General features: G+C 45.3%; 2 protein-coding genes across 3 annotated transcripts in view; one reads left to right on the top strand and one right to left on the bottom strand.

Annotated features, from left to right (window-relative positions):
* The window catches only part of GABRB3 (gamma-aminobutyric acid type A receptor subunit beta3), a 199965-nt gene extending 183528 nt beyond the window's left edge, over positions 1-16437 (bottom strand). Inside the window, exon 1 of the mRNA XM_053384112.1 lies at positions 16150-16437. Within this exon, the coding sequence (XP_053240087.1) occupies positions 16150-16250 (101 nt within the window). The 5' untranslated portion in view covers positions 16251-16437. The remainder of the gene's footprint in view (positions 1-16149) is intronic.
* The window catches only part of GABRA5 (gamma-aminobutyric acid type A receptor subunit alpha5), a 70821-nt gene extending 46551 nt beyond the window's left edge, over positions 1-24270 (top strand). For both annotated transcript variants that reach the window (XM_053384115.1, XM_053384116.1), the window contains exons 7-10: positions 12527-12670; positions 19178-19330; positions 21857-22068; positions 23646-24270. In XM_053384115.1, coding sequence (XP_053240090.1) covers positions 12527-12670; positions 19178-19330; positions 21857-22068; positions 23646-23942 — 806 coding nt within the window. In that variant the 3' untranslated portion in view covers positions 23943-24270. The remainder of the gene's footprint in view (positions 1-12526; positions 12671-19177; positions 19331-21856; positions 22069-23645) is intronic.
* Positions 24271-25922: the final 1652 nt, after the last annotated feature.

The following is a 25922-nucleotide window of genomic DNA, read 5'->3' as shown; positions in this document are numbered from 1 at the left end:
TACAATAACACGCTCATACGGAAGAGATAAGACAGTCTTCCGTTCCCACTCTCTTCTCAGACATCTCATGTGATTTATACGAATCACACTAGCAGCATCGGCTGCATAAAATTCCCAACATTCTCAAGTACCACTAAGGGTATAGAATAAACCACAAGCATAAAAATCAAGCATTTTAATCAGGTAAATGATAGGATGTTTTAAAGTGGGCATTTTCTTTTAAATCTCATGTCCCAACACCCTGGTACTTTTAAGATGTTTATGTTTTCAGATCATTCCAGTCTGATTGCTTCAGCTTTTATAAAAACATTTTCCCCCCTTTGAAACCGCAATCTCGCCTTGCAATAGTTCTGCCTTAGTTCCTGCTTATTTTCTAGAGACATTTGCAACCTTTCTGAAATATGTGCAATGCCACCTCTTCCTTGCCCCGGTCTTCTGTTCGATGGTTATTTGGCTTTGCTCTCCTACCTGGGCTCTTGAACGGGGTCATTTTTACCAATGGGTTCACTATCCTGCTGCTCAAGTGGGAGAGTCCAGTTCTAGCGTTGTTAATAGCTCTGTGGCTTCCTTGTGGTTGGTGGTTGAGAGTTTGGTGTTTCCTTTAGGGGCTAACTAAACAAAAGTGAAAAGCCCAATAGTTTCTTATTCCTGCACCTTGCAGTTATTGAGTGTTGTGGAGCGCAACTCTGTGCTTCGTTTTTTCAAAGTATCTGAGAATAAATCCTGCAAGATCATGACTGGATTATTGCTGTGTATTATTCCTTCAGCATTTCTCAAAACTGTACAGATCTTGTCTTTCTTTTTAAAACTGTGGAAGCACATAACAATCTTGTTTGTGGGGGGGCCTGCATCACATAGGCATGCTGACAGTGCTCTATGTACTCTCGTCATATCTTCTGGGGATAATTCCAGGGAAATTCTGTGATATTATCTCATTCTGCCCCTTCTTTAAACCTGCACACATGTAAATTAACATTTTGTTAAATGTTTTCCACTTCCTCAGGCTTAGACATAATGCCTTTATTTTCCTGAAGCAGCCTTTTATTTTTCTTGTTCTGGCTGCAAACTTAAATCCATGGTTACAGAAGCAGTTTCAGTGGCTCCATCCAGCTTTTCTGCTATTACACTTGCCTTTGCCTCCAGAGCTGCCATTCCTTCCTTCCAGGTTTCCATGATCATGGCTTTTAAGGAGATGTGTTGTGCTTTAAACTCCTCCTGAGTATGGCATCCATTCTTTCCTCCCTTTTAAAGCTGCATTTTCTGCTATTTTAGAAGGGACAGCTGCCATTTTGTATCCTTCTCCAACTATCGTTTGAGCCTCGCATGGAGGGAAACCAGCTGTAAAGAAGAATGGGAACAAAAGTGTTGGCAGGGAAGTGTTTGGAAGGAGGCAGATGTTTATTCTTAGAAGAGGGGTGCAGGTAGTGCTGTGGTCTAAAGCACTGAGCCTCTTAGGCTTGCCAATCAGAAGGTCGGCGGTTCGAATCCCCATGACAGGGTGAGCTCCTGTTGCTCTGTCCCCACTTCTGCCCACCTAGCAGTTCAAAAGCACGCCAGTGCAAGTAAATAAATAGGTACCACTGCGGCGGAAAGCTAAATGGTGTTTCCGTGCGCTCTGGTTTCCGTCACGGTGTCCCGTCGCACCAGAAGCAGTTTAGTCATGCTGACCACATGACCTGGAAAGCTGTGGACAAATGCTGACTCCCTCAGCCTGAAAGCGAGATGAGCGCCACAACCCCATAGTCGCCATTGAGTGGACTTAACCATCCAGGGGTCCTTTACCTTTTTACCTTTACCTTTATTCTTAGAGAACTTTTGGAAGAAGCTTGAACTTTTCCTGATAACTTTTTGAAAATGCTTCAAGAATTGGTGTGTGTGTGTGTGTGTGTGTGTGTGTGTGTAGAGTTCAACTATCTAGCCAGGATTGTTGGCCTGAATTCCGCATTCTCTGACCGCCATTGCAAGGGACTGTTGTGCTGGCATAAGGGTGAGATAAAGGTTGTGCAATACAAAATCCAGTGCAAAAGTTGTGCTAGGAGAAGCTGGTTGTGCAACTGGAAGTGTTGGTGCTACAGCAATTTGTTGTGCAACCAGCTATGAGAACCATGCTGGCTTCTTGCACAAGTCACTCCACCAGCACAACTGGTAAACTGCTGAAGAACTTAGTGCAACATTGAATTTCTCCCATTCTTTCCTATAGTTACTATATAAAGCTAAAAAACAAACAGAAAAGAAAGTAATTTTTTAAATGGAAATATGAACCTTGACAGGAAAAACTAATAATGGTCATTATAATTTACTTGAAACCCTTTTCCAGACTGAACTGCAAATTCAATATATTTTTCAAAAAGTTTTTTCTTAAGTATTTTCACAACATTTTTTATATATGTGTAGATTCGACCTAAGACTAGTCAGAGGGAATGTTATATTTCTGGGCTGAAAGCCACAAAGAAAATGAAGCAAGGAAGAAGCAGGAAGGACTTTTAAAGGGCATAAGGAACAATTACTGTTTTTCTTGTTGTTATATTTATTTCCTGTCTTTTATCCAAAAAGCTCAAGGTTGCTTCTATGGTTCTCCCCTTCCCTATTGGATCCTTGCAACAACTCTGTGAGGTAAATTAGGCTGAGAAATGGTGACTGGCCCAAGGTTCCCCTATGATATCCTAAGTTAGATTCAGAACAAAATGACAAGAGCCCTCTTTTGGCATGAATATGTGGAGGACAAAAACTGGGGCAGGGGCACTTGTGCAGCCCCCCCCCCCCCGCCTCCCCACATGGACTGAGCATACACCCTCCTGCTTTAGTCTTCCAGCACTGAGAGGGAAGGTCTGAAGAGGGCTTGTGAGCATATTTAGCTGAACATATGTAACAGCTTTCTTGGAATCAGGGAGCCTGATAGTGGCTGGGTTCCCAGTCATGAGGAAACTTCTGAGTGTATCCAGCCAAATGTGCTTAGAAGTTCCCTTCAAACCATCATGTGAAGCTGGCATAGCTGTTGGGGGCAAGGCTTGCCTCTGTCCAAGGACCTTCTTCTACAATTTTTGCCTCTGCATCTTCAGACTGAACTCCTGAAGAGGAATTTTCTGTTTGTGTTGTTAGCAGATATCAGGTACCTGCTTGTTCTTGTACCTGTATTCTCTGAAATTCTAAACAATGAATCTGTTTTATCGTATTATCTCCCATCCTGTCTCTGTGGCTCCTCTCGTCTGCTTGTTTGCTTGACTGAATAGCCTCAGATTCAAAAAATATACTTCTTTAATCTCATGCCAATGAAAAGCCAACAGAAATGTTTGTATTGGGTTCCAGTTTGAATGCGCTCACATTGATGGCAGACTTCCCCTTTAATCAAAAGCCCATCATCTTAGTTGAGAGATGACTATTAGAGTTACAGGAATGACAGAAATTTCCGAGAAACAGACCTGTATGCCTTTGCTTTAGTAGGAGACACAATAGAAGACATGGCTTTATGTGCTGTTAGTATAAACTTGCAATTACACTTACGGAAGAAAAGAAGCAATACAGGGCACAGAAAGCTGTAAGCTGTTGTCAGGCTTCTGAAAACAAGTGCTGAGACAGGTCTAAAGCTTCCATCTGGAAGCCAGGCCTACACAAAGCACGCTATAATGATCCACTCCCAAAATGTGGAACACATAAAAGTCTTGCCCACCCAAGCAAGAAACTGTCACAAAGCTCTCTTGTAAAGCTTTGTTTCCACGAGAATACATGATGGGCCTTGAGGGAAATGTCCTGGACAGGAGTTTTGTCTCCTGCTTATGAATCTTTCTCGCAAAACCCTCATGGATATTTCATTCCACTTGAATATCTCCATGGGTGAAATAAAAAATGCACTGAAATTAGAATTTGAAATGCAAGTCTTTATTGTTGATGCTGCCGTAAGGATAGTAATGGGACATGTATTCAAATCATTGGTTTGGCCATAGCTCTGCATGCTCAGGAGGGCCTGGCAGGGGATGGGAAGGCTCTGAAGCAGCTCCAAAGAAGTTAATGACAACATTCAGCAAGTCTTTTGCCTTATTTTCTTTAATTTCGTATATGCAACTCTCCTAGGAAACTGCCCTATCAAAACAAGGTTCTGTAGCTTGCACTCTTTGGTGTTAAAATGTGCACATCTACGTCACTTTGATTATATTCTATATCTCTGATTTGTATCTCATGTAGTCTCACTTGCATGCTAAGAAATAACTGAAAACGGTGAGGGCTGTTTTAACGGAAAAATTATTTGGATCCTTGGCAGAATGATGTGTTTAGGACCACGGTAAACTGTTTTAAAAAAATACATAGTGTTGGTATTGTTCAGTAGTTGCTGTAATAAGGCTTGTTCAGCTTATTTACATGTATCTAGCAGAGAGCTTATTTGAACCGAATCATTTGCAAGATCAGAACTAGGTTTGTCATATTTCACAAGAGAAAATTTGGACAAAAAGTCATCAAGCTTTTTTTGCCAAAGTTGTTGAACTTTTTATAGAAAATTTGCCAAAAAATTCAACACTTCCAAAATGGGCTGCCATATGACCGACTTTTCCTAGACATTTAAACTGAATTCTGAAAATTCCGCCCAGGTGCTATTTTTGTAGAATCCCAGCAATGTCTGGAAAATTCCAGATGTATGGCAGCCCTAGTTGATCTGTTGCAGCAAAGACAAAAAAGTGTCTTGTGTCAGCTTAAAAACTATCTGTGTTATTAAGGCATAAAAGTCTGTGATCATCAGATGTATGAAGTGTTAATTCTGAGTTAAAGAGATAGGTGTGGCTTTGGAGTGACAGCTAACAGTGAGGTCAGAGGGATGCAGGAAGTAAAATGACGGTGATTATTATGTAACTAACAGTGGGGAAAACTGCAAATCAAAACATGAATATTTGACTTTGCGTATGTATATTGTTCTCAATTTAAAGTACAGTACACTGTATTGTTTTATACCAATTCCCATCTTTCACTCCTCTTAAAAAAGTATCATTTTGTTACATTGAAAATATTTCCATTATTAACGACAAAGTGTTTGGAATTTGCAAACTCCAAACATCACATTAGCCATCTGTCTGAAAAGCTTTTTATAGTATCATGCATTCCAAGTACTCCATGCTGAGATAACAGTGACCCCAGCATTTTGCCTGGAGACTCAAAATGATTTCCTTCTACTACTGCAGTATATGTTAAGAAGCTGTTGCTGCTGCATTACTGGTTATTTAGCAGTTATCCACATTCTATAATGAGTAGCTTTTACTTCCACCCAGATAAGAATTTAGGCCATTAAAAACCTTGTCTTCTTGAATGCTTTAGTGCCTCTTTGGTATTGTGCAGGACCATAGTCAGAGAGGAGAAAGCTACTGACCCTCAGCCTTGGGGCAGAGATAAAGCTTTTAAATCAAATTAAGTAAGCTCTCAAGATGTGTTAGCGTGACATGGCACAGCATCTGCCACTTCGAAAGCCCACAACGTTGAGCATCCTGCTGTGGAATTTCAGGAGTGGGGGCAGAAGTCAAACACTCTTGCAAGAACAACAGAACTGCTCTCAACTCTACCCAGAACATCTTTAGCATGGTTGATAAGAGATGTGTCATTTTTTTGCCATAAACATACATTGGGGAATGTGAGGCAATTGGGTTTGTAGAATGCTCCCCTCAAACAGTACCTTTTCCCTCTGCTTTTCAGAGGTGTGCATTCATTGGTTTCCTTTTCTGGTTCTACTTAGTGCTTTCCCCCTTCCTCTGGGGTCTCTTCTTCCCTGAGTGATCCTAGACAATCAGGGATCACACAGGGAATGTGATGACATCATAGCAACATTCAGATCTGGCTACGTGTTAACAACACTATGGACAATTGAAGCTGGCACTTTGCCCCTGGTATGAATTAGTGTGGGGAGGAAACGCACATATGCCAAGGGAACCATGCTGCATTGGCAAGACAGAGAGCATGGGCCTTGACAACAGAAATGCACTTTACAGATGTTTTCAGTCACTGTTGAGGGACCTGAATGATTGGGTAAAGGGGGAGGCACTTTTTCCATTGGATGAAAAAAATAATGATGTGTCTCTCCCCTCCCAGTTTCAGCTCAGCTTTTAGGTACAACCGCTGCAGGTAAACCAGTGTTTCCCACAACAACAACAATATAAAGTATGCGTTGCATACACACCTGCGTAGTGGGAACTTGACCTGAACTGGGTACACATACATGTGTGTTCAAAGATGCAGGTACATTGTTCACACTTGATGTATTTGGTATGAGGAACACTGTTGCGCTAGCAGTGTGAAAGCCCCAGTAGCATAAACTGGGCTGCCCTTGAAAGAAACAGGGGGCGATGTGCCCATTGGGACTGCTGGGATGACAAACAAACAAACAAGTAAGTGGAGCCAGAGCCAAGGATAGGCAGAAGCATCTCCCGAGTACAGTGGTACCTCGGGTTAAGTACTTAATTCGTTCCAGAGGTCCGTTCTTAACCTGGAACTGTTCTTAACCTGAAGCACCACTTTAGCTAATGGGGTCAACTCTCCCCAGCAACTAAAATTCAGAGTTCTATTGCCTTTGAACACAGAGGTTCCATTGCTAATTTGACATTAATTTGTCTACCTCCTAAGTCAGCAGACATCATCATTTTTTTTGTACAAGCGAATTCTACAAATTCATTGTTCATTGTGTGGAAAAGACACTCTTTGGTCTGTTCTCAGCAGTGACTTTGGCCAGTCAACGGTATAGGTCAGTGGTTCTTAAACTTTTCCTCCCATGGACCACTTGCTGAGGGGCTTGGTGGATTTTTCTGCCAGGTGTAGCCATTGTACTGTGCTGTGCAAGACGTCAGAATAATTATAATTGCATTTTATTGCTTCTTTTATTCCTTAGAATTCCACTGTACAGTGGTACCTCGGGTTAAGCACTTAATTCGTTCCAGAGGTCCGTTCTTAACCTGAAACTGTTCTTAACCTGAAGACCACTTTAGCTAATGGGGCCTCCTGCTGCCGCCGTGCCGCCGGAGCACAATTTCTGTTCTCATCCTGAAGCAAAGTTCTTAACCTGAAGCACTATTTCTGGGTTAGTGGAGTCTGTAACCTGAAGCATATGTAACCCGAGGTACCACTGTAGCTGTAAGAAAGAAGGCAGCCAAGAGAGAGTTATCTGAGGGCAGAAAGGGCAAGTAGGGTGCTGTCTCACTAAACTCAAATGAATCAGCCTCCACTGATCAATCATTTGTTTTCCAAACACCACTTTGTCCCTAGCAGAAGATATTGTCTTCTAGAAAGGGAAACGGAACCCCTTCGTAGGGGAATAGCAAGCCAATAATTTGTAAATAAAGAAAACAGTCAAGAACTATAGACATTGTTTTACCGTACAATCCTTGCACATACAAGGCCTTATGCCACCATCGTAAGCACATGTGAGAGCAATCTTCGTTTCTTATTTATTTATTTGAGAATTATATTGTGCCTTTCAATGTAAAACCTCCTAAGGCACAAAATGGGGGGAAAGTGAAAAACATTGATCTACATCAGAATAGCTGGTGGGGTGGCTATCCCCTACATAACACAAATGAAATGCTCTACTGGCAATGTTTGGAGATGGCTTTGATTTCACGGCTCCGACTGGATACAATAATTGGGTAACGACACCATTTTCCTTCAGCCCGCATTTGGCTGGAGATCATAAGATTGATTTGCTTATTTTGCCTTCTTCTAGAAGCTGGAGCTTGGTCATGCAGCTGAACTATCAGAAGCTGTCTGCTATGCTATGCTTTCTCTTGTTCATCACCAGTCACTGACTGTGCCACACTGGTTTACAGGGGTTTACTATCACCGCTGGAAACTCCAGCTTTGAATAGAATTAATAGTGCGTGCCTGTCATATTTCAACATGGATGCTGTTCCACAAAAACAGGGGCAGCCATTATGCATAGTACTATACAAAATAACCTGATAACATTTATTTTTATAAATCTCTTATATTTTAATTTGATACTTAGATTTACATATTTGGTAGAAAGTGTATGCAAACTTTAGTTCCCTCCCTCCCCAGCCCTGATTTACAGCTTTTTTAAGAATGAGGGTTGACACCAGCCCCTAAAAAACGGGATTGCCCTGTTTTGAGACAAAAATGTCTCCTGTCCCCTTTGGACTTCAGACAGGACGCCTCCCCCCCCCCCCCGTATTTGAGTTCGGCCAGCCAAAAATGGTGGTTGCATCACTGCTGGTGCAGCTGACAAGGAGCCCAGCCTGGCGTGAGCGACAATAGAAAAAAGGGAAAAGGAGAGACCTCCTCAGCTGCCAGCTACTGATTTAACACTGTGCAAGTCCGCTCTCACTTGACTCCCTCTGCCACTCTGATCTGACCTCTCCTCCTCCCTCCTCCATGCTTGAGCCTCTTCTGACACCAGCATGGGCAAGAGGCTGGAGCTGTAGCTCAAGTCTCCCATGGGAGCTGGCCCCTGCCTGTGAGTTAAGGGGAAGAGTGGGGTCAGGGTGGTGAGGGAGTTGGGAGGCCAAATTTGGGAAACTCGTCTCTACAAGGGGGCAGGATTTGGTGGGCCCCCCAATCCCTACCCCCGACCTGTCCCATATTTTGGCTGACCAAAGGTGGCAACTGTTGTGTACTGAAGTTCTCACCCTGTAGATAGATACTGTAGATAGTTTTCACTCAGGTCCACATATGCAAATAAGGAATTGAAAGTGACGTTCAGTGATTGGATAGTAACAGAAAGTTGTTACTGTTGTTTTGTAGTTGAGCTCTATATAAGCAGGTTGGCTGAACCCTTCAGTTCAGTTCTGTTCTGGCCTGTGAATAAACAAGAGCTGTCTGAAGAATCGCTGTGTTGTCTGATATGTTCACCCACAACTTAACAGCAACCTTATTTAGAACCAACACTTGTGGTTAAACCTGCAACAAAGTAACATGATTTTGGATGCTGGACTCCACCCAATTGAGCTCCCAAACTTTATTGTTCTTTGGAAGTCACTGCCCTGTTGTCATGCTTACAAGAGCTCCAGTCTATTTAAAACTGCCCTGTATAGTTTCAGTTTCTAAAGATGTGGCTTCAAAATCATCCTCTTTCAATGCTCAGCCATTAGGGCCCTTTTAAAAAGCGAGATTTATAGTGACAATAAGTCGGCAAGCGTAGCAGGAGAGCGTACAAAGGAAAAAACAATAGCAGCCGAAATAACCGATTCTGCTGCTTCCCCTAGAGAGATAATTATGCAGCCACTGTCAACGCGCAGTTCAGAATCAATTTTCAGATTCATTCCAGATCAAATGTTGCATCCAAAAATAAATATTCCACTATAAATATTAACATCAATGAGCAAGAGGAAGGAAGGAAGGGGGACAGAAAGTACTGGAGATCCAGGAAAACTGAGGAGGGGGCTACTCTTGCAAGCCAAGTCTGCATTGTAAAAGTCACATTGGATGTGCGAATCGCACCAGTAGTGGTACTCAGGCCAAAATATGTCAAATTGGAATACTGTTCCAATTTGGCAATGTTATTACCATTTGAAATGCTTATTCCCCCACTCCCTGCAGGCAACTTCATATCCATCCAATAAGTGTTCCATGTTACAAGAGTAGGAATTATGTATTCTTCTTCCCCAATGTTTGTTTCCCTATACTGTAATGGTTTAAAACAGGAATTGTTAATTTGTTAATAAATTAGACACTTGGGAACATTGTTATAGCCTCGTTTTGCCTCATAGCCATAATCCTTTCACCTTAAGGTGCTCACTTCACTTATTTATTATTGTGGGGTGGGGGGAGGGGAAGAATACCATGAATGCAAAAACCAAGGGATCTGGCTGTTATATATTGTGGCTATTACACATTGCACCCCCTCTTTATGTCCCTTGAATATCCTTTAAAATAAAATAAAAATTGCAGCTGGTACGAATAACTCTTTCGAGAAATATCAAATTAGTACCAAAAACTTGTTTTCCTGAATTACAGTTGTACTATTATTAGTTATATGGACGTAAAATCATAAGGAAGCTAAGAGAGTATGATGAAGTTTGAACATCCTCTCTCTTTTCCTTACATTGTGCAAGATAACACAGGCTGCATTGTTAAAATACTTCAAAATCACATAATGAAACACTAACTCCTAGGCTGAAAGCAGCACCATTTTTTTCCCTTAGAGATTCTGCGCTGCTTATTTAGGAGTGATGCAATTACCTTCCTACAGCTTGAAGTTTTATACAGCTCTTGTAGCAATTAATTCTCCTAATTTACTCAATAAGGCTCTTCTTGATATATATCCTCCTTCCAGCATTTAAATCAGGCCTGTACAATGTTTGCTCCCACCCTGTCCTAAGCCAAATATAGCCCCCAGCCATATATTCTGACAATGCCTATGCCTTCGCAACCCCAGGCAGACAGAAAACCCAAGAGGCGTACCAGCTGTGGGTGGACTACTGAATATGACTGGTGGGTAGCAGCAGCTAGCCTGGCATCTTATCAACAGTGAGGTTGGCACAATAAGGCCACCATTGCTTGTAGGGAATTACTTGCCATCTTTGGTCTTTCTTGTGCACAGGCTCAAATAAAGCTATGAAAGTCACGCAGTCACTCTCAGGTGGGCACAGCAGTGGTGCCATGACCAGAGTGATGGAAGGAAGAGGAGGAGGAGGAGGAGGAGGAGGAGAAAATGAAGAAGAAGACGAAGACGAAGAAGAAAGAAGAAGAATCCCCAGGCCAACCAACCTGGCTGGTTCTGAAGCAACAGTAGTCACCCATCAGCACCAGGCTCGAAGTCCTGCCCTCCACAGCTGCTCTCCCCCCACAGAAAGCTAGTTGCAGCTCATCTGCTGCTGATCTCAAGTTGGCATGTCAATAGCATACAGCAGGCAGGGGGACCATGATATCCCAGGCACCTGGTCCCTTTCTTCAGAGGCCACCCTGCTAATATGCTTGTGTTATTATATGGCAGAGTAGGAACCTACAGGAGATAGAACTCATTGAGCTACCTGATACTGAGTCAAACCATTGGTCCATCAAGGTCAGTATTGTGTACAGTAGAATCCAAACTTGTGGCCCTGCAGATATTGTTGGACTCCAACCCTCATGAGAACCATCCTGGTCAATGGTCAGGGGTAACAGTGCCTACTCCTTCTCAGCAGCTTCCCAAGATTGTAGACAGGAGTCTCTCCTAGTCCTACCTGGAGAGGCCTGAGACCTTCTGCATTCAAAGCAAATACTCTATGGCTGAGCTACTGCCTGGGACCTACAAAAAACGGAGCCAGCTCTGGTTACAATCCATGGAGGCTTGACATATATATTTCCCTATGCTATATTGAAAGCTACACGGATTTTAGAAACCCCCACTCCTGTTTAGTGAATCCTTATACTGATTGACTGTTTCAGAGCAAAAGAAAAATTACAATCAATTTTGTAACAGGCGTGCAAGTCTCATATAGGCAACCTCACATGACAATCGCATGCACCGCTGTTTTGTCATATAAATAGGGTGCACACAAGCTCAGAAGTCGCAGCCTGTTGTGCAATTTGGAGAAGATGTGCTGATCTGCTCACCATTTGAATGTTAATGGAATTGCCTTCTGCGCAGGAATTTTGAAATGCTTGGAGGCTCATCACAGCCATTCGCTGATGAATGGCTCTGTGAAATTGACTGTTTCCCAGTCTCCGCTTCCCATCTATAAGATATAGTAGTCACTACCTTGCAGGCTAAATGAGTAATGAAATATGGAAACATTATGATAGTTCCCGAGGCCTAGGAATAAGAAAGGGTATACATTTACAAGAGCATTTTCCATTACAGTTGAAAACTGGTGCTGAATTTCCATAAAGGGAGGGATTTGTGTCTAAACACTCTGCCCGAAAACCTTCTCTCTCTATCTGCCACTATACAAGATCCCCTTTTGGTCACCATGCATATCCTCAGTCTTTGGATCTATCACACTAACCCATTTGTAGCACAAATATGTAGTTTTCCTCAGCCTGGAATCTTCCATGTTTGTCTTTAATAAGCTGCTTTCATTTGATTGATTCTAAATTCTGCTGTCCACAAAGGTGGGGGCAGTTTACTTGGTATGTATTTAGAAACCCTCCCCAATTAGGATATCCACACATTTTCCTCCCTGCACATGTTCCAGGTGAATGGTGGTGCTTGCAATCTGGGTATATATCCACCCACAGTGTCACTGGGCAGGTGTGGATACTGCCCCCATTGCTGGGACTGCCTACATCTGTTTTCACCCGTTTTCGAATGGACACACTATGGGGCTGTCTAGAATAAACCTATAATGAGCTTTTATTTTCAGAAAGAAACCAGTTGCTCAAAAAGTGTTTTTCAGAGCAAAAATATGCAACAGATCTAGAATGAGGACTAGGTGGGGAGGGGGGAAATACCAAGCTCTCAGTCTCCATTGATGTTAGAATAAAATGTGTGCAGGACTGAATCCTGACACTAGCAAGAGATTCTGGAGCTGAGCTTTGGAATTAAGCCCTGCTTATCGAGTAAGATTTCAAGTCTATGAATATTAATCTCCAGACTCAATTTCTCACATGCTCTTTTTGCCAGATGCTTATCCCAATTCCGAAGTGATCTATGTGTGGACTCACAGCCCAGCTGCATCCGTGGTAGTAGCAGAAGACGGTTCAAGGCTCAACCAGTATCACTTGATGGGGCAAACTGTTGATTCTGAGAACATCAGTACCAGTACAGGTGAGGAGGGAGAAGGGATGCTGTTTTTGGCAACTCATGTGTTTATTTTTGCAAACGGTTTAGATTCCTGAACATCAAAACATCTAAGTAACACATCACAGAAGCATTAGAATATCAGAATGAAACAAGAGTCAGGCAGATTCAAAATGCTGGTTGTGGACAAATTCAAAAACAATACCAAGCTAGAAAAAAATCAGGTTTTTTTCCTATCTTGGTATTGCACCATTAAAAAAACACACGGTGCAACGACACTGAAAGCCAACTGACCCACTTAGCCATGGGATACTGTCAGCAGTTGTGGACTGTTGTGGTCTAACAGTGGTGTGGAGTGAGAGCTGGTCTCTCAGGTTACCTGGTCTTGAGATGCAGAGGATGTTACTGCATATACCAAAAATAAAACATTGAGCTTGGCCTGGTAGCATATTGGCAGCCACTGCAATTCCCTGAACAAAGGTGTTACATGATAATAGTAGTCTTTTCCACATAGCAATCTAGCAGCTGCATTCAGCACCAGCTGCAGCTTCAGGATCAACTTCAAGGGCAGACTGAAGTGCATTGAAATAATCAAGTATTGAGGATACCAAGGCATGAACCACTGTACCTAAATTATATGAATGGCTGTGGGTGGCACCTCAGCCAAAGCTGGTAGAAAGCACTCCTAGCACTGAAGCCACCTGGACCTCCGATGTTTTAGTCAATGTGGAAAATGAGAAGCTTACTTCTGGAAATTTCAGGCACATTTTTAAGGTCCCTCTTTTGTTCTCACAGTGAGTGTGGATTAAATAATTGGTGCTCCCTTGCCCGTGATATTTATGTATCATTGCATCTGTATTCCAGCGTTGCTCCAAGGAGCTCAAGCATTCTCCCCCTCACCATTAATTTTTCACAACAACCCTGTGAGGTGGGTTAGGCTGAGAGGATGTGACGGGCCCCCAAGGTCACTCAGCAAGCTTCATGGCTAACTGAGCATTAGAACCCAGCATTCTAACCACTGCACACTGCTGCCTTGTTCGGGTGTGGGTTGGAAAAGGAGGCAATACTTGCTCAAGCATGCATATATACCATTTGCTTGAGCAGAACCCACTGAAAAGCCTAGTGACAGGAATAGGGAACTGCAGCTCTTCCCATTTTGGTGGACAACAGCTTCCATCATCCCAGACTCCCAGCCCCATGTTGTCTGGGGCTGATGAGAGTCAAGAGTTCAACAGCCTCTAGAGAGAACTACATGTTCCCCATCCCTGCAGGAGGAGAAGCTGATACAGAAACGCTTGACCTGTGATGCCTCGTTCCCCCATGCAAGTCACCACTGGATACTGCAGTGCTCAACTGAGAACACTGCATGTGTGCACCACCAATTCAGTGACTTTAATGACTGTGAGCATGCAGCCAGGTTGTGGTATGCCCAATTCATGGTCGGACAGCGTCCAGGATCCAAAATGCCACATGCATTTTCAGCCTTTCTCTACCATATAGGTGTGACACAAGTGTGTCATGCAAAGACTCCCTGATTTTGCATGCTTTTTCTTGTGTTCGATTTGGGCCATCACACATCTAGGCTGACGAATGTGCTGCTTAGCCTACACCACACACTCTTTTAGGTGTGTGGAGGAGGATTCCAATCTACCGTCCGTGCCTGGCTACACATGTGCATGAGACCGTAGTGATTCTCATTTAATTAATACAGAGTGAAAAGGTATGAAAAGCTTGGGTATGTACGCAAAGGCAGCTGTAGGTATTGTGGTGATAAAGGAGCTTAGTCTATGGGACTATGTTCAGTGAGGGGAAACACAGAGATGGGGAACCTGTGGCCTGCCAGATACTGTTGAACTACAGTTCCCAAGGGCCCTATCAGCTGAAGCTTATGAGAGTTGAGGTTCAGCAACATCCAAAGGGCCCCACAGTTCCCCACTCCTGCTCTAAAAGTGACAGCAACCTAGCAATCCAAAGGAAATGCTATTCTTTGTCCATGTCCTGAATACAGGACACACCTAGCAAGCAGCATAAATCAATCCTCGAATACCTCTTGAACTTGCCATATTTTCCACCCTGTCTCTAACAGCTGCATGAGCACAAATCCAAGAGGCACATCTCTACAACCAGGGGAAAGCTGCACCTGTTGGATGGCTGCCTTCGTGCAGCTGCTCCACCAAGGCCAAATCTTCTGCGGCAACAGCAGCAGCAGCATAGTCCGACACTTGGGCGCTAAGGAAAGGAAGGCCCTTGAGGGGAACCGGGGACGAGGCGCCCGCAGCTTCCCCCGCGTTTTGCAGAGGCTGCTTTCGCTCGTGCCGGCTTATTCCCCTCCTGCAGGAGGCGAACAACCGCCTACGCGTTTTGATCTCTCCCTCCCTCTCTCTCTCGAGCTTTAAAATGATTTGTTTGATAAAACGCATTTGGAGGCGGGCGGGGTAGAGAGAGGGGGGGAAGAAGTGGCAGCTGTTGCCTGGCTTTGCAGCGTGTCCGAAGGACCACGTGGCTGCAAAGGAGGCGCTAACCCGAAGGATTCTCCCATTTCCTCCCTAACTGGAAGTGGAGGCGCCAGATGTGGCAGCATTAGGGAACCAAAGAAGCTTTAATCCCGCGCCCAGCCACCCACGTGAGACCCCCCCCCCGCTCCCGGCCTGGCTCGGGGTTCTATGTCAGGGCAATCCTGGCCGGCGATTGGCTGCAGCGCGTTCGGAGGGGGCGGAGGAGGGAGGGCCGCGGCCCCGGACCGAGGTCCGGGAGTCACATGGGGGCGGCAGACAGAGGGGCTGCAACAGGTTACATAACGGCCTCGCCTTCGCTGCTGGGAACGAGGCGGGGACGGCGTTGTGCGGTAATTAGAAACTAAGCACCTCGCCCGGGGCGGAGGGAGCGAGGGGGCCGCACGCTGCGCCCATCGGCCGAGACGCCGCCGAAGGAAACGCGGGGCTCCTTTGTCCCCGAGGTGGTGGCGCAGACCTCCGGAGGAAAACCAGCAGGGTCTCCCGGGGCTGATCCGGGGTGGGGCGGAGGAGCTGCCTGTTCGATCAGGGGAAGGGCTATTTTTAAGGGATCCCTTCATGGAGACAAAGGCAGACACGGGGCTAATGGGAAGGAGAAGCGATGGCACAGCTCCAAGCTGCCTCGTTCGCATCAGCAAAGGCGCCCGCAGCTCTTCCCAAGCGGCGACCCGTCGAGAGCCCAGCGGGCTGCTTTTGAAATCCAAAGGGCGACAGTAAGGGGTGGGTGGGCGAGGAGGAAGGGGCGGCGGCGGAACGGAACTTCGCGCGGAGCGCCACAAACCTGGCAATTGTCTGATCAAAGCTAAGATCGCACCGATTCCCCCCAAACCTCACATCAGAGCTCCACAAAACAAGCGCGCACCGATCCACAAGTCAAAAAGCTTTCGTTTTGTTTGGGGCAGGGGAGGAGGGATGGTGGAAGTTAGAGGAGCACCTGCACGATGAAACCAGGGCGGGCAGGTAGCAGCAGCAGCAGGCGGCCGAGTTTCTTACCAGTTCACCATCATCGCGGCATTGTTCTCTGCGATGAAAGGCAGCTCCCCTCTCGCCTTCAGAATCGCCAGGAGGAAGATGCAGAGCGCGTGCCGGGGCATCTCCTAGGGTCGTGCGCGGCTCCTCGGAGCAAAACCACAATCCCAAGCGAGCGGTGGGCGCTCCAGGGTGCCAGGGGACTCAACTCGGCCACTACTCTGCAGGGCACTTGCGAAGGGGGGCAAACAGCTGCAGCCTCAAGGAAGCAGCAAGATTCGTAGCAGAAATCAAAATGTTAGTGCCCGGGGGCACCGCCTCCCTTAAGGTTTGCAAAGGTTTAAGCAAATAAAATGTTGGTTTGCAACATCAATAGGTTTGCTTGTTTTCCTTTCTTTCTCCCCCTCCCCGTCTTCTGCTTTCTTTTCCCCCTTGCTAACGTCCCAGGTTACATCTGTGCGGGCTGGGTTGTGACTGCAGGGTGGATCACAAAGAGCAGGACACAGATTGTAACCAGGGATTAGCAAAATACAAAAATCCGATTTTACACAGGGGAAGCATCAGTCAGCTATGGATTTTCTGGGCTTCATCAAGCTCGCAGGAGGCCTGTAATCGGGGTTACTTGTGAACGGATTTCCAAGATGTTCTGTCCTTCCACAGAGCTGTGGGATCTGAAAATAACAAGCATAGACCCGTGAAAGAATTTCGCAGTTTGCGTATTTTGCTCCTGCCTCATTTCCCCCCTTTGCAATTGCTTCTTAAAAAGAAAAAAAAAACAACACCCCCCCCCCACACACAGCACCACACAACCTATAAATAATATGCCATTTTAATTTTAGACCATGCAACAATTGGTGAGAAGGTGGAAGGTTCAGGGTGATGTGAAGCAGATGTGCTCACAGCGAGGGCTGCTTCTGGTCTTCACTGGGGACTGAAATCAGATTGGTCCAAAATCCAAAACCACATCATGCATGGATACTGCCTGCAATATGCTTGTTGGAAATCAAAGGAGCCAGTGTGGTGTGGTGGTCAGAGTGTTGGATTAAGACCCGGGAGTCGGGGATTCGAATCCCCACATAGCCGTGAAGTTCGTTGGGTGATCTTAAGCCGATTGCTCACTCTCCGTTTAACCTACATTGCAGGGTGGTTGTGAGGATAAAATGGGGGTGGGGAGAACTGTGCATGCTACCTTGGCCTCCTTGGAGGAAAGACAAAGAAATAATGTGTTGCTTTCAGTGGGGTGAGCATGATGCAGAGGGCTGCTTCTGCATGAGGGTCACCTTACTTGGGATAGGGTGCCAGGCTCCATGGGACCAGCTTTTGGGACAGCCACCGCAGGTCTTTGCTAGGAAGCACCAATCTCAAGAAGAGATTCTGCAGTGGATCTCAGATGGAAAGACCTGGACTCAACGGATGCAGAACTTGCCAGTCTTGGGAAGCCAGATGTTGTTTTTTGAGAAAAAGGATGACACTTTCCTATACATTTCTTGCTCTCACTTTGACCCATTCGATGCCTGCTTACCCCTAATTGAGACCCTAACTAAGTTTTAGTGGGTGACTTGATTTATTTATTTTAAACCAGACTATGTTATAGATCCAGCATATTCAGCTTTTAGCCAAGGTTTCTCATCGCAGCAAAAATATACATCTCACCTCGAGTGAATCCTGTTGCAAGATCCATACCACATACAATCTCTCTACAGTGGAGCTCCTTAAGTGTGCTTGGTAGGAATTACTATGTTCTTTCAGAGCTGAACAACTCTTCATGTATTCAGCAGGTGCAAAAATTGGTAGCATATTAGTCCTTTATGCAAACTATGGCATCTCCTTTCTACTGGTGCACATAGATCCACATATTTATGGATTATTAGAATCAAAGGAAAATTCTGTGTTAAGGTGTGTAGTGGATTGCATAGAGTAAATTTGCATAGAATTTAGCCCTGGTGAAGTCGTCACTAAAGCTACAAGGAGACAGTAATTTGGGACACAGCAATTGTCTGCAGTCTGTAGATCACTGTGCTATACAATTGTAAGAGGTAGGAACTCTCCATGGAAATGATACAGACCTTACCCCTTGAGACCAGGTCCTCCAGTGGAAGCCATAGTAATGTTTCCATGTGACAATAGCTATACTGCTGCCTTTGCCAACCTGGTGCCCTCCAGATGTTTCAGATCACAATCATAGGAGCCTACTCCTAGGTCCCTTCAGCAGTCCCAATAAAATTGCCATTCAATTGATCACATCTTGTGATCAATTATGTTGGGTGGGGCTTACCTGCCTACCTATCTGTTTTGTTCAAGTTGGCACCTCTAATGGGCATTGTAATCTAAAACTTCTTGAGGGCACTAGATGGACAAAGACTAATTGATCCTCCACAACAATGGGAGAGAATCCTTGTCAGTGCTAATTGTCACTGAAAATGTGTGGCAGAGGCATGAGGATTCCTCCATAAGTTGTGCAGTGCTCCAAAATAAATGCTCTACACAATAGCTGCTCCACAAATAAACTCTTATGGGGAAGCATTTTCCAGCAGCATCCATGTGGGGCCACAACATGGACTGAGTGGGACCATGGAAAGTCACTTTTCTTCACCAACAACTGGGTAGGTAGGCAGGGTACTAGCACAAGTTGAAACATCATGAACGAAGTCTACGAAGCTTGGGTACCAGAGATTATCTCAGCTTAGAAATAAGCTTCAAGCGGATGGGTCTTGCTTGGCTCTGTCCTCACCTTACTTTATAGCACAGCCTGCCCCCCTCCCAGACCTGGGAACTGTAGTTAAGGGTGCTGGGGATTGTAATTCTCCTGGGGGGTAAACATTTCTGAGGATTCTTTGGAGTGGAGCATTTTAAATGTATGGTGTGTATGCTTTTGTTCCCAGCCAGTGGCTTATGAGTACAAAAAGAAGTCCTCAGTTCATTTCTTTTGTTTGAACCATCCAATATTGTCATATGGAAGAACTGCTAGACAGAAGACAGCTGTTTGTGAACCGGTGCTCTGGCTTTTGTTGATAACTTATGTATGTTGTTTTCTCCTCTTCTGCCACCTTAGGTGAATATACTATAATGAGAGCACACTTTCACCTGAAAAGAAAGATTGGCTATTTCGTCATCCAGACGTACCTTCCTTGTATTATGACGGTGATCTTATCCCAAGTATCATTTTGGTTAAACAGAGAATCTGTCCCTGCTAGAACAGTCTTTGGCAAGTATTTCACTTCTCTCTGGTGTTTATTTTAAGTGACCTTTACTCTAAGGCAGGGGAAGGAGAACCCTAATCAGGTGTCCTGGTGACCTAACCACCATTCACCATTGGGTAGGAGGCAATGCTTAACTCTTCCCCTGCCAACCAGTTCCCCCCTGTGCATGCCTCTGTCTCAGGCACTTCCTCGCCTTTTCTCTCCACCCCCTCAGCCCCACCAGCAGGGTCTGAAGGAAGTGGGGGCCACAGCCCTATATGCAGCTTCAATCACAGAAGCAAGGAAATGTAACATTAGAGTCCGCCATTGGACAGGAAGCTGCATTCCTACATCTCAGCCAGCATGCAGCGGGCACAGTTATTCCTGAAGCCAAACACTATGTGTCCCTTTTATCATAGCCTGACTGATTGAAGTAGTGGCCACTCACTTTGTATGAATTTTGACCATGCCAGGGGAACCTCACTGCCAGAACCACCCAGATCATGTAGGCCAATGATCACCAACCACTTTGGACTTGTTGGCATATATGTAAAATGGAGAAACTCTTGTTAACACCACACACACACACACACACACACACCCTGCTGCCAAGCACACATCACAACCTGTTCTACAGGCTGCAATTGAATGCTTCCTTCAATCCTGCTTTCAGCATGGGGAGGGCACCCTGGGGATACCCTGGAAGGTCTTTGCAGGCATATGTCTGCCGCTGATCCACATGCTGTTAGTATCCAGTTTTAGGTCTTCATTCCATGTTATGACTTCTATTTTCCTCCCTCAGTATTGCACGTTTCTAGATTTGATATATTGGGGCGCTCGCACTGCATCAGGCTTTGCAATTTCCAAGGAGCCGATCAATGCTTAATAGCAAGCGCCATCTTTAGAAGTATTAATTATTCATTTTATTTCTTCATCCCCTAATTGCATATGTGGCTCTAGGTGACATACAAAGTCAGGATGTACATTTATCCATGTTTTTAGGCCTGTGCTAATAGGCATTTTACTGCATTTGCCATTGCCTGCGGCTACAAGCAATAAATATTTATTGGATTGGGCATACAAAGGAAGATAAAACAAAATCAAACTGCAATTCCTGCAATTCAACAATTTGCTTTTCAGCAGAACACCCCTCCAAGGCAAAAACTCATCAGTTGCTATCAACCCACAGCAACTAAAACCAGTGGTGTGTTTATATGAAATGCTGGTGAGGTCGGTAGATGCTAAAAGATGTTCAGTATTTAAGATGTTGAAAGGTTTGGGAGAAGATGGAAAATCTAAAGTGTAGGTACAGTGGTACCTCGGGTTAAGTACTTAATTTGTTCCGGAGGTCCGTTCTTAACCTGAAACTGTTCTTAACCTGAAGCACCACTTTAGCTAATGGGGCCTCCTGCTGCTGCTGCGCTGCCGGAGCACGATTTCTGTTCTTATCCTGAAGCAAAGTTTTTAACCTGTAGCACTATTTCTAGGTTAGCGGAGTGTGTAACCTGAAGTGTGTGTAACCTGAAGCGTATGTAACCCGAGGTACCACTGTACCAGGAAAACCTCTTTACAGAGAGCATTCTGCAGATGGGAAGCTACTGATGAGAAGGTCCTTTCCCTTGGAGCCACTCTCCCTACTTCATGATGAGAGGACACTTGGAGTAGGACCTGCCAAGATGATCTGAGGACATGTTTGGGAAAAGCTGTTCCTCCTTCGTATCAGGGTCCCAGGCTCAAAACCAGCACTGTTCATCTAATCAAACCTTCCTCAACCTGACTCCCTTGAGTAGGAGCACCGGGGCGAGGGCCCAAGTCCCAGAGTCCTCCTGCCACCTTCCCAAAGTGGGGCAAGAACTTCCCAGGCTTTGAGGAGGAGGAAGGAGGGCTCTAGGACCCTCCCAGAGCCCTTCTGCCTCCTTCCCCAAACTCAGTTCCTTTTATCCAGCTTTGGGAAAGTGGGGTGAGGGCTGGTAAAGGTAAAGGTAAAGGGACCCCTGACCATTAGGTCCAGTCATGAATGACTCTGGGGTTGCGGCACTCATCTCGCTTTATTGGCCGAGGGAGCTGGCGTACAGCTTCCGGGTCATGTGGCCAGCATGACTAAGCTGCTTCTGGCGAACCAGAGCAGCACACGGAAACACCGTTTACCTTCCCGCTGGAGCGGTACCTATTTATCTACTTGCACTTTGACGTGATTTTGAACTGCTAGGTTGGCAGGAGCAGGGACCAAGCAACGGGAGCTCACCCCGTTGCAGGGATTCGAACCGCTGACCTTCTGATCGGCAAGTCCAAGGCTCTGTGGTTTAACTCACAGTGCCACCCGCGTCCCTTGTGAGGGCTGGAGAGGGCATCAAATTTTGGCCTTGCACAGGGCGCCATATTACCAAGGTCCACCCCTGATTGCAGCTCCCATCGTTCCTGATTGTTGACCATGCTGGCTGGGGTTGATGGGAGTCTGAAACATATGGAAGGCACCCAGCTGGAGAAGGCTGACCTAAGGCATGCATAGCTTACAGGTAATTCTAAAAGTTGCTCCTTCTTTTCTTTTGAAGGGGTCACTACGGTCCTTACCATGACAACTTTAAGCATCAGCGCCCGCAACTCTCTACCAAAAGTGGCCTACGCTACCGCGATGGACTGGTTCATAGCCGTGTGCTACGCCTTTGTGTTTTCTGCACTGATTGAATTCGCCACAGTCAACTATTTCACAAAAAGAAGCTGGGCCTGGGATGGCAAGAAGGCATTAGAGGCTGCAAAAAAGAAGGTAGCCTGGATTGCTTGGTTGGTTAGAGCATGGTGCTGATAACGCCAAGGTTGCAGGTTTGATCCCCGTATGGGACAGTTGCATATTCCTGTATTGGAGGGCATTGGACTATATGATCCGCAAGGTCCTTCCAACAATATCAATTCTATGATATGCATCTCTTTGAAGAGATAGAATAGTTGCCCTGAATAGGAAGGTGGGAGCTCTCTGACTTGGTTAATAATCGAGTGAACATAATCTACAGGAAGTGTCCTTGTTGCTGTGATCTTCTACAGTGCCATTCCACTGGATCGCCCTCCTAACATTTCACAATGCTACTTAAGCAAAGGAACTATCCCTTTGTCTTCAGTGAGACAATGGATGTCATGGGGCCAGTTCTACCATTTGACAGAGTAAGCTAACTGCCTCAACCAGCTGATTCTGAGCATCAGTAAAGGGCAGCAAACAGTTACTGGTGTAATTTACTGTTATTGTATGTTACAGCTAGAGAGGGAAAGGAACTCATGGGAATTTCTACCAAAATAACATGACCTTCCTTGCATGCTTATACAGGCATGAGATGGCCAAGTGGATTGGGGCTGAGGGACAGATTTGCTGCTCTACCTCAGGCCCTAAATATCTGAGATCAAGACTGCTTTTTGCTATACTTTTTTGGCCTGGACCAAAAATATCTGGGTGGGGTTTCTTTCTCCTTTTTTTGAAAAAAGAAAGAAAGAAAGAAAGAGACCAGTTCCAAGCCTAAGGCATGGTAAAGGAGAAAATCCTTTTTTATTCTCTCTGTATCTTCTTGCTAAGATAAATTCTGTACACACCCAACCAGAGGATGCATTCTCAAACTGAATTAAGATTAATTAGTTGTGCTTTAAAATATTTGCTTGCCGTACAATCAGATTGATGTGGTGAAACACTACCCCCCCCCCACTTACATGTTTTCAAATGTGTATTTGTGAAAGCATTCTTAGAATCTGGGTTTATTTTGCTTGGTTTATGAATCTGAAGTGCCCTTACAGTTTTAGCGAGGATAAGAATCCACTAGAAGAATGCAAAACAGACACCTGCTTAGTCCTCTTTAGGTAAAGGTAAAGGTACCCCTGCCCGTACGGGCCAGTCTTGCCAGACTCTAGGGTTGTGCGCCCATCTCACTCAAGAGGCCGGGGGCCAGCGCTGTCCGGAGACACTTCCGGGTCACGTGGCCAGCGTGACAAGCTGCATCTGGCGAGCCAGCGCAGCACACGGAACGCCATTTACCTTCCCGCTAGTAAGCGGTCCCTATTTATCTACTTGCACCCGGGGGTGCTTTCGAACTGCTAGGTTGGCAGGCGCTGGGACCGAGCAACGGGAGCGCACCCCGCCGCGGGGATTCGAACCGCCGACCTTTCGATTGGCAAGTCCTAGGCGCTGAGGCTTTAACCCACAGCGCCACCCGCGTCCCTTTAGTCCTCTTTAAATCACTTCAATTGCTTTTATCAGTGTTAAGGCATACATAATCTCTGCATACAGCCCTCATCTTTCTTCATGTCCTAAGTGTGCATTTCTGTTTTGTTCACCAGTGTTCTGTTTTTTTTGTTGTTTGGCAGAAAAAAGAGCGTGAATTGTTGGCAAGCAGAGCCATGAACACTTACCCTGCCGGACGGATGACCCCCACCTTAAACTTACCAAAGGACTCTGCCCCTGCAGTAATCTCCAACGCCGCTCCCATTCCAGTCAAGCCCGCCGAAAAACCAGCCGAAAACAAAAAGACCTACAACAGCATCAGTAAGATTGACAAGATGTCCCGGATAGTATTTCCGGTCCTGTTTGGAACTTTTAACTTAGTCTATTGGGCTACGTATTTGAACAGGGAGCCTGTGATCAAAGATGCTTCTTCAAAATAAATGGAAGGACCTTTTCGAATCAAGTGTTAGCCATACTTGCAAAAACAAACTCTACCAAGGAGAATTCGAGTTCCAAAAGACTTTCTACCTTTGGGCAATATTCTTCAGGAAGTTTTTGCATGTTTAACAATATGTACAAAAAGAAAAAAGAAAAAAATATTATTGCCTCGATTGTTTCTACATGTAACCTCAGATATTTCTGGCAATTACATTAACGGCAGCAGACACAAATCTTTCTAGGACAACAGAAGACATGAGACATGGCTTCTATGCTGCTGAGTAACTTGCATTGATAGTTTACAAACGAAATAGGGTATATTTTTTAAACCGTTTGGGCATATTGCATATCTGCAGTTTTTTATACTTTGAATGTAAATATCGGTGGCAACTGTGGATTCTGCCGTTGCAGAAAAGTTCATACAAGTTATTTCGGAGTTTGCCAGTTCTGGAGTATTCTGGTTAGGATCCAGAACCCTGCAGGCCCATAGCTTGGCTGTGCACATGTAAGTGGATGTTCACCATCTCTTGTGTTGTGCTCCTCCTGGCAGGTTTTTGGATTAGTGGCGATCCACATATGTACACTTGGGTTGCGTGCGCATGGTTGAGTGGGACACCTATCACAGATCAGAGACCACAGGCTTCATCTTGCCTCACATCGCTTCATGGTAAGGCAGACCTTTTCAGCAAAAGCAGTTCACATGTTCAGCTGCAAATCTGAGAAACGGGCCGGGCATTTGATTATGAGTGCTGCGGCGACTGGCATCCCAGTGGCAAGCTTCTCCTCACCCGAGCCATAATAGGTAACACTCCTGACATACAGCACAGTACTTTTTGAGCGAAGCTCACGACATGATTGCTCTACCTACCTCAGGGATGGGGTACAACAGCAGAGCAGATGTTGTCGTCCTCCAACTCCCATCAGCCCCAGCCAGCATGACCAGTGGTCAAGATGATGGGAGTTGGTGTCCACCAATAACATCTGAGGAACCACAGGTTCGCCATGCCTGGACCTCATGGTTAGCAGTGCCAAATATTATTGGTGCTTCTGGAAAACTAACTATGGGAATATTGATCCCTGCAGTGAGCACAATCCATAGCCCATTTCTAGATTATGTCATTAAATCAGTGTTTCTCATACTTGGGTCTCCAGTTGTCATTGGACTACAACTCCCATCATGACTAGCTAGCAGAAAAAGAGGTCAGGGATTATGGGAGTTGTAGTCCAGCAACAGCTGGAGACTCAAGTTTGAGAAACACTGTATGAAATGATTAGTTATTGAGAAGAGTGAATGCATCTTGGATCGGCCTTCCTTTTTCTCACATAGTGGAGCTGTGCAGGTTTTAGAGACCCAGGTCTAGATTCTTTTCATACATAGGTAATAGCCTCTTGATTATAGCCTATGACCATGACTTCAAACTATTTATCTGGAAGAATGAAGCCAAACTAAATATCTAGTACAGGGGTCAGCAAACTTTTCCAGCAGGGGGCCGGTCCACTGTCCCTCAGACCTCATGGGGGGGCTGGACTATATTTTGAGGGGAGGGAATGAATGAATTCCTATGCCCCACAAATAACCCAGAGATGCATTTTAAATAAAAGCACATATTCTACTCATATAAAAACACGCTGATTCCTGGACCGTCTGTGGGCCGGATTTAGAAGGCGATTGGGCCAGATCCAGCCCCCGGGCCTTAGCTTGCCTACCCATGATCTAGTGGCTGCCTCCTAGCTTCAGAAGACTTAGGCAGCTTCAAAGGCTGGGACTTAGAAGACTTGGCAGCCTTAATACACTTTTTCAGTGAAAATAAGGCCACCACCTAATTCTTCATTGAAAGCAGGAAAGTTGTGCCCATCAGGAATGTGTCACCTAAAGCAGATGGCTTCCCGTCACTTTCATGGTAAACAGGCGCCTGCAGGAGGGATGGGGAAGAATTTGATTCAGTTCATATTTAAAGGCAAATTTACCTAATTCACACTTT

The sequence above is a fragment of the Podarcis raffonei genome, chromosome 4, assembly GCF_027172205.1.
Source record: "Podarcis raffonei isolate rPodRaf1 chromosome 4, rPodRaf1.pri, whole genome shotgun sequence".
NCBI classification, from domain to species: Eukaryota; Metazoa; Chordata; class Lepidosauria; order Squamata; family Lacertidae; genus Podarcis; species Podarcis raffonei.
Note: the sequence above shows the minus strand (reverse complement) of the source record. Positions and strands in the feature narration are given on the sequence as shown.